General features: G+C 37.5%; 1 protein-coding gene across 1 annotated transcript in view; it reads right to left on the bottom strand.

The window, feature by feature from the left end:
* Positions 1–5,599: 5,599 nt before the first annotated feature.
* The window catches only part of LOC121444075 (zinc finger protein 120-like), a 38,547-nt gene continuing 34,539 nt past the window's right edge, over positions 5,600–9,607 (bottom strand). Inside the window, exons 2-5 of the mRNA XM_041645833.1 lie at positions 9,225–9,351; positions 8,981–9,041; positions 7,706–7,873; positions 5,600–5,684 (exon numbers count right to left, since the gene is read on the bottom strand). Coding sequence (XP_041501767.1) covers positions 5,600–5,684; positions 7,706–7,873; positions 8,981–9,041; positions 9,225–9,351 — 441 coding nt within the window. The remainder of the gene's footprint in view (positions 5,685–7,705; positions 7,874–8,980; positions 9,042–9,224; positions 9,352–9,607) is intronic.

The raw sequence follows: 9,607 nt of genomic DNA, 5'->3' as shown, positions 1-9,607 counted from the left end.
TTTCCCCTTTAAATAAATACCACCCTATTAATCATAATTCCAAACTAGTGTGGCATTGTTTATGACTTACGCCTTCAAAACCTAGGGATTTCTTTGACTGCAATTGGTCTCAATTGCACTTATTCAGGATTAAAAATTATTTATGTGTGTAGGAGTGTGCATATGCCACCTCCCAAGATTAGAAATAAAAGAAAAAACTAGTAGGAGCAATATGGATCACCCAGAGATAGAACACAGGTCATCAGGCTTATCAGCAACCAATTTTAATGAATGAGACAATTAATTGGAATTCAATTATGGTTTTTGAGAAAGTGCTATAAACAAACGTTTAGTCCCCAGAATAAACAAGTTAAAAAGATGTTTGTGCCACGGACTGGCTCAGGGGAGCCACTCAGACCGTGGGAGAAGCAGGGTCCTGGTAACAGGAAGGCACAAGTTCGGCAAATGACAGACAGACACAACACACAAGAGAGTGGTTGGAATCTGCTGCAATTTTACTGAATTCATGTTTTCATTATATAGTATTCAAACAAAGAACAAATCAGAAGGTCATGTGTCATTGGTTGGCACAGTATGAAAGCTTCTTTTAGTCACAGCAATATTTAAGAAAAGTACATTATCAGGAACAGGTGTTAGACATAAAGCATCCTTAGAAGAGGAAATCTTGTCCTTGGGACTGTAGACCTCAGACAAGTGGCTTCATCTTATGAATAGAAAGTTTCTGTCTCAATATCGCTATCATGGCCCTTCCTCTTCCTAACCCTTTATTTCATCTAGTGACCAAATATACCTAATCAGTTCTCTGCACCTGTTGAACTATACTTTTTAGTACCTTCTTATGCAGCAGACATCATGGGGGTTGGGATCTAGCAAGCCTATCCATAAAGTTCAAAGTATAATATAACAGTCTTTTTCCATCAACATTAACCCATTTATTCCCTTGCTCACCATACACCCTGTGTATGACAAAGGTTCTGCTGTAGTCTTATACATTCCCATACTGTGATTCTTTATCCCAGAGCTGTTTCTGAACAGAATTATCCTTGTCTTGTATATATAAAGACTATCATTATTATGAAAGGATTCGTGCAAAGTTCATATCCCGCACAGCCAGCTAATCGAGAAACCCGTCTATGCCTCAACGGTGGCTAATACCAGGCTGTCTTCCATTGACCTCCAGGAAGCCTAGTCCCATAGGATACGTAGCTCCTGTCCGGTATAATGACATATGTCATGTCACACAGACGACACAGGAGTTGGTGTGGCAGTTTGATCATATAAATATTTTCCTATGCAAAGATGATTTTTTATTCAAATTATACAGTGTTCATCTGTCCTTGTTTACAATCTGAAAAGAGGACAATAGTTTACTGTTATAATATTCCTCATAATCTTATTTGAGGACCAGGGAAATGGCTCCAAGGGAAAGGTCTGTGGTGTGCAAGGATGGAAAACTGACCTTGATCATCATATTAAGAGGACCAAAAGTAGAAACTGCAAAGTGGTATTCTGGTCTCCACATATCTGCATTGGTCCTAAAAACCCATAATCACATTGCACACACACCATAAATCTTTGTTGCAAAATAAATCTTAGTGCCCTTACATTACCTGACATCTCTGGATAATTTCCTTAGAAGGCAATTCTTCAAGATAAAATGGTTAACTAATCGGGACCAGGGAAGCATGGAACATCAGTATTATGTATATATATTCTAATATATATTTATAACACACATATAAAACATCAAGCTATGGTATGAGATACACAGTTGAATGTTCATTATCCTACTTTATTACATCTCTACCAGATAAATGAAAATACTGTCTTGAATACACACACGAGATCATTAATGTTTCTTATATTCTCTTCTATTAAGCATTTTTAACATTAACATTGTTAAATTGTGTTGACCAAAGAGCAAATGTTGTGAGTACATCATCTACCCTTAGACTTGTACTAAGGAGGTAGACACTTGAGGATCATGAGTTCAAATGTATCCCTGAATCATTACTAACATCTAGGCAAAACTGAATAACAAACAAGAAAATCTCAAGGGAATCTGGGAATTTGTGGAAATACGAAAAACAAAACCAGGAGCAACAACCCATCACCATTTCATAGATACTCTTACTTAAAAAGTATGATCACACACTGCCTGATATTTAGATAAAAAAAATGAATCAATTAGATGATGGGGTTACCATTCTACACATTATAGTAGAAAAATACCTATCACTAAGTAAAAACACAACAGATTAACAAAAGTCACAGAAGAAATATAAGGACCACAAAATAAACTCCACTAAATGGATCTGTCACACATGGAGCACACTTTAGTATCTACCTCAAATGTTTCAAAGTAGAAACCACAATGCAGTGCTCTCTACCATCAGTCTTCAGTGAGCATGGTAAATAATTTACTTCCTTCAAGGCTATGATGAAAAATAAATGGATCATTATTTTTTTCTTGAAGCTGAAGACAACTGTAATGTCTAAAGCCTTTACAAAATCATTTTCAGAAAGCGTTTTCTTTTATGTGAGTTTATTCCTATTTCTGTCTTTTAATAGATACAAATAGGCTTTAAAATAGTTAGAGCACTAGAAACATGGCTGGGCAGTTAAGAAATGTTTGCTACCTGGACCAAGGTCTGATTTTTTTGACACCCTCCTGTAATTTCTGCAATAAAATCCTAGGATCTAATATATCAGAAACCAGCATGCACATTCACATACCCACACCATAATCACAATCAAAACAACTCTTTAAACATGTTTTCACTCATGAAAATTTTTCTCATGTAAGAATTCATTCCTATAATATAGGTGTTAAGGCACCTAATGGCTTACAGAGGTTTTCTTCACCATGAAGCAATCAGGCAGGCTTGAAATCTGAGAAATCAATCCTTCTAAGTTGATGGAATCATTTGGGAAGACTTATGAAATGCTGTCCTGCTTGAGGAAATAAGTCACTGGGGGTAGGCTTTTCTAGTTTATACTCTCTGATTCATGCTGTAGATCAAGGATTTGAGTTCTCAGCTTCCTGTTTTAGCTGTCATGTTAGACAGTTGTAGCCATAACACTTTCTTTCTTTCTTTTTTGAGAAAGTGTTTCTCTGTAGTTTTGAAGTCTGTCCTAGAACTAGCTTTGTAGACCATGCTGGCCTCAAACTCACAGAGACCCACCTGACTCTGCCTCCTGAGTGTGGGATCAAAGTATGCACCACCACTGTCCAGCTGTCATGTCACTTTCATGGTGATGCTGTATCCCGCTGGAGCCAAAGGCCAAATTAATTTTTATAAGTTGACCTAGACATTATATCACAACAACAGAAAAGGAACAAATATAAATCAATAAAGTTTTACACCTGAATCAGTGATTCCATTCAATTGAGGAGAAATATAAAATCTAAAAGGGTTACATTACTGTTAAAATTCATAGTGCAAGTGTAACAGCTCTGGGCGGAAGGAGTTATCCTGACTGTCAGAAGTCAGACTATACCTACAGCTATGAAAGGAAGGTAGTCTGGATATTTACAGCTGTGTGGAGAAAGATACGATGATCTGATGTGGGATTCCCCTCTGTGTGATGTGATTACCATTAATGAATAACGAAACTGCCTTGGCTTGTTGATAGGGCAGAACTTAGGTCGACAGGGATAACTGAACTGAATGCTGGGAGAAAGAAGGGCAGAGTAAGTGAGATGCCATGGAGATGCTGAAGACAGATGCTGGGAATTTTACCCAGTAAGTCACAGCCACAAGACCATACACAGATTAATAGAAATGGGTTAAATTTATATGTAAGACTTAGCCAATAAGAAGCCAGAGCTAATGGGCCAAGCAATTGTTTAATTTATACAGTGTTTGTGTGATTATTTCAGATCTAAGCTAGCCAGGTGCCTGGGAACCAAACAAGCAACCTCCCTACAACACTGACTGTCAGAAGTCAGGCTATACCTACAGTTGTGAAGAGAAGGTATCTTGGGATGTGGGATTCCCCTCTGTATGCTGTGAACATGATTTATTACCATTGGTAAATAAAAAAAGTTGCTTTGGCCTACAGCAGAGCAGAACATAGTCAGGCTGGAAGAGAGAGAGAGAGAGAGAGAGAGAGAGAGAGAGAGAGAATAGGTGGAGTAAAAGAGATGTAGTTGTTCAAGCAGAAAGATGCCAGAACAGAACATTACTGATAAGCCACAGCCTGTGGTGAGATTAATAGAAATGGGTTAATTTAAGATGTAAGAATTAGTCAATAAGAATCTTGAGCTAACAGACCAAACAGTGTTGTAACTAATATATTTTCTGTGTGACTATTTGGGTCTAGATGGCTCCAGAAACTTCCTGAACAGTCTCAAATTACAATCCTGGATATCTACAGCTGATAGGAAAGCTACCCTGACTGTTATTAAGTCAGGCTATGCCTGAAACTGTGGAGAAAAGGTATTCTGAATAGTTATAGCTCTAAAGAGAAAAGTACCCTCACTGTCCTGTCAGGACATACCTAGAGCTGTGAAGGGAAAGTATACTGGATACCTACAGCTATAAGGAGAAAGGAATCCTGACTGTTGAGAAGTCTGGCTATAACTGAAGCTGTGGAGGGAAGGTAGCCTGATACCTAGGGCTCTGAAGAAAATGGTAGCCTGATTGTTAGAAGTCAGGCCATACCTACAGCTGTGAAAGGAAAGTGTACTGGATACCTACAGCTATGACAAGAAAAGGTATCCTTGTAGAGGCCCCAAACCATGAGCCTATTTCCATCTTGTCTGAAGGTCAGAGTTTCAGGGTGGCAAAGTTGTTAACAGGTGTGGCTACACACCCTGACCTAAGGTGTGGTTGTTTTGTGTTTTGGACTTTAAGAGGGCCCAGGCAGATAAATCCACTCCCCCTTGAGCAAAAGTGAGAGAATTCAAACATACTTCTGCTCCTTCTTTTGAATTAAGATGTTTGGCCTAAGGAATGACTGCCTTTAGGATCCTTGGTCTAGGGTCGGTTCACTGCCTGAATAACAGAATGTTTTTCTCAATAATCAAGGACTTGATGGATCAAAGTATTGAAGCAAGTAACTGTTCTAGTTGTCCTTGGCAAGGTGTTAAAGCAGTCTTTTGTCTTCTTCCCCCCGTTGTATTGGGGTATAAACATAATGGGAAATTAAACGCAGGCAAATTTACAGTATTCACTGGAACTCCCTGCCAGTACTATCCTATGCTTCTGCTTTATTATTTTCACTTGTGTCTTCATTCTCTTTACTTATTTTTCTAATCCCCATACCCCTACCCTGGTAACAGATATACTTGTCAAAGATGGTCCCTGACAAATACTGGCTATTGGGAAGTCCGGCTATGTGTGAGGCTGTGTTCTAGTGGGAGATGTTCTCCATGCAGGATGTAGAAATACTGCTCCTCTCCAAAAGAGCCATCACAGCTGGGCCCTGCTTCATTCTGCTAAGAGCGCTTCAAACAGACATGTCCATGGCTGTTCTGTTCCACTTCCCTAAGGGAGTTTCCCAGCAGAGGTGCCCAATGCTTCTCTGTTCCACTCCACTAGGGAGTTTCCTAACAGAGATGCCAATTTTTTTTTCTCAGCGTCAGCCCAAATTGTTACTTCTCTGCTTCACTGGAGTTAATGGGAAACTTGCAGAAATGTTGCAGTCTCTGGTGAAGAGTTGCTACTTCTGCACTGCTCCTTTAAGGGAGTTTGCCAGCAGAGGTGACCAAAGCTTCTCTGTTCCAATCCACAACAAAGTTTCTTACCACTACAGTGAAGGTCTTCACCCAAAACTCATTCAAGAAATTTATTTGGAAGGGAAGAATCCAGGAGAGGGGCTGTCTCTGCCAGGGCAGAAGCCAACTGAACAAGTACAGAACTTATATAGGACTTCTTAGTCACAGAGTATTCCCAGGGAGAAGGTTCTCAGGGTGGGAATTGGTTAGATGTCAATCCCTGATCTTGAACAATGCAGAGATTGGCTGGATTTCATGTTCAGGGGTTGGTAGATCTTGAGCTTAAGGATTAGCTGGTTTTGTGCTCAGTTGGTCAAGGGTAGAGTGTGTTTCTTTGGCTTTTGTTTTAGGGTCAAAGTGTGTTCTGTCACTTGCCTTTCATAGTCTTTTAAGTCTGATTTCAGGGTCAGGTGTTTCTTTCATTGGCTCTGGATTCAGAAACAAAGTGTATTTCCTTGTCTTGGTTTTAGAGTCAGGATGTATTTCTTTGTCTTCAGTTTCAGAGTCAAAATTATGTATTTCACTGGCTCTGATTTCAGAGTCAGGATGTGTTTCTTTGGCTGGCCCATTTACCCTACACATAGGACTTCATAAATTCATAAATTCATTTTACCATGAGTTTGTAAATACAAACAGTATAAAATGACATCATAATGCTTGAAAAGATTGTTAACACTGTCAAATTTATTTCTACAGAAGAAATAGCTCTGTGTTGTAGGCAGAAGATCCTTGTTCATTCCTGGCTGCCTGGACCCAAAATAATTACACAGAAACTATATTAATTAAAACACTGCTTGGCCTATTAGCTTAGATTTCTTTTTTTTTTTTTTTTTTTTTTTTTTTTGGTTTTTGAGACAGGGTTTCTCTGTGGCTTTGGAGCCTGTCTTGGAACTAGCTCTTGTAGACCAGGCTGACCTCAAACTCACAGAGATCCGCCTGTCTCTGCCTCCCTAGTGCTGGGATTAAAGGCATGCACCACCTCCGCCCAGCTAGCTTAGAATTCTTATTAACTAATTCTGACATCTTATATTAACCCATTCCTATTATTTTGTATTTTACCACAAGACTAGTGATTTACCAGTAAGATTCCAGGGCATCTTTCTCCAGACTCCAGATACATGGAGTCTGACTCCACTTTCTTTTCTCCTTTATCTCTGCTTGGAATTCCTGCCTTGCTCTATTCTGCCCTGCCATAGACCCAAAGCAGATATTTTTATTAAACAAAGGCAACGAAATATATTCACAGCATACAGAGGGGAATACCAAATCACTATGTAGCTGATTATAAATGTTTTGGCTAAAGATCTGACCAAATACTGTTTAATAAGAGGTCCTCTTTTTTATTTCAGGTAGTCAATGTCTACTGTAATATGCAAAGATTTTAAAAGAAAGCTGCACACAAAAATTTTACTCCTATATAAAGCACAAATTTTACCACACTGAATACATTTATAGGGTTTCTCTGCAGTATGATTTTTTCTCATGATTTAGATTATTCATACATGCAAATGCTTTATCACACTGATTACATTCATAGAGTTTATCCCCAGTGTGATATTTTATGCATTTGAAGAGTACTGTGACGTACAAAGGCTTTACCACACTCATTACATTCATAGGGTTTTTCTCCAGTATGTGTTAGTATGTCTTTGAAGATGACTATGATAAACAAAGCCTTTACCACACTAATTACATACACAATGTTTCTCTCCAATATGGGTTCTTTCATACCTTTGTAGATGACTGTGACATGCAAAGGCTTTACCACACTGGTTACATTCATAGGGTTTCCCTCCAGTATGGGTTCTTTTATGCTTTCGGAAGTTACTGTGAGATGCAAAGGCTTTACCACACTGATTACATTCATAGGGTTTCTCTCCAGTATGCGTTCTTTCATGACTTTGAAGATCACTGTGACGTGCAAAGGCCTTACCACACTGATTACATTCATAGGGTTTCTTTCCAGTGTATGTCTTTTTATGCATTTGAAGATGACTGTGATGTGAAAAGGCTTGACCACACTCATTTCCTTTATAGGGTTTTAATCTAGTAGGTGTTTTTTCAGGCATGTGAAGATGACTGTCACATGTAATGGCTTTAATACATTGAGTATATGCAGAAGTTTTCTCTCTAATTTGACTTTTTTCATGCCTACAATGATAATGGTACATGTGAAAGCATTACTACATTTAATACATTGTTGAAATTTTTTATCTGTATGAATTAATTTTATAATTTAGTCCTATTTTAAAGAGGAATTATATGTTAATGTTTTATTACCATGTTTACAATTTTGTTTTTCCCCATTATTAAGGCTTGCTTTTCATCTTTAAAGATACATGATTCACATTTACAGAATCTTTTTTCTACATGAGAATTTTCGTGTATTTGAAGAGAACTGAAAAAACTCAGAGCTTTACCACTCTTATTGCATTCATAATGTGTCCTCTACTGTGAGTGATACTACATTTGCTAAGTAAACTAGGACAAAGAGAAACATTTATACAGTCCTAGTACTCATGGTGCTTTTCTGAAATGTGAGATTGTTGATATATTAACAATGAGGCTATAAAACTAATTACTTGTATACTTTTATATCAAATTCAACAAGTATACTCAACATGGAGACTGCTACATATCTTCTGTTTGTTCTGAGAGAGAGGTATGCTATATCTTTTCACATCCCTATGCTCATGTGGCTTCTATCCAGAGTAACATATGATATACCTAGTAAAGGAAGAATAACAAATACAAGATTTCCACATTGAGTTAACACTTTATGTCCTCATAGACTTGTGGCATCTGGATTAAGGCCTCTCTACAACAGCTGCCCCTTGATTCATGACTCTAACTGCCCCCTCACTAAACTTAACACAGTCACAAGTATATGGGTTAAACTACCTTTTCTATGGAATATTAGTGTAATAGAGAGTTTTAGAGATATACTTAACATCTTTTCAACATGTATATCTTTTATAATATGAATAATATGAAATAAACAGACAACTTTACAGTATAGTTCTCATTGTATTATGATTCAAATGGTAATACAAGTTAAGACATTGTTTCCTTGACTTCTTTTTTAAAATAATGACTTGCAAATGCAGTTCACCTATCTGAAATTAAGGTATATGATTTTGTGAGAATTTAATAATTATCAATGCATGTTATTATATACACTGCTGCTTTTGTTTAAAACATATAGGATGTATTACAATTCTTCAGAGGTATATTTGTATATTTATAAATGAAAATTACCTTTCATGTCTTCTAGAACTTTGACAATGCTCTTCAACATTATGGTCTTCCCAACTGTATCCTAAAATATAGTGCCAGACATTAAAAATTGTAAAAAAAATTTAGCTACCATTTGTAGCAAACCTTACAACCATGCCTGATTTATTTACCCCATTCTTCTTTCTCAATCACATTACAAAAGAGCACCATTAACCAATGGACAGTTGTCCCCTTATTTGAAACATGAAAGATAATTCAGCCCTACCTATAGTAGTGAGGTTTCTGTAGGTCTCCACCATCACATCTTTGTAGAGATTCTTCTGGGAAGGATCCAGCAAAGTCCATTCTTCCCAATTGAAGTCGACATGCACATCATCATAGGTCACTGTATTCTAAAATATGCCATACATGTGTACAACCAAAAGCATGATTCTGACAACACTGTAAATGTATACTTCTTTGACAATATAGTCATATAATTCTGGTGCTCCCCATACTTATTCCATGACACAGACATCATAATTTAATCACCAAGTCACTTTAGAAGCAAAATGAATAGGAGGCTCACCTCTGTCATTTCTGACCCTTTGAATGGGATAACACCATACAAGAGAAATGCCTACTAACCAACAATGAAAGATATGTAAA

The sequence above is a fragment of the Microtus oregoni genome, unplaced genomic scaffold, assembly GCF_018167655.1.
Source record: "Microtus oregoni isolate MIOR12 unplaced genomic scaffold, Mior012 000117F_ref0000505, whole genome shotgun sequence".
NCBI lineage: Eukaryota > Metazoa > Chordata > Mammalia > Rodentia > Cricetidae > Microtus > Microtus oregoni.
This window is presented reverse-complemented; position numbering and strand designations above follow the sequence as displayed.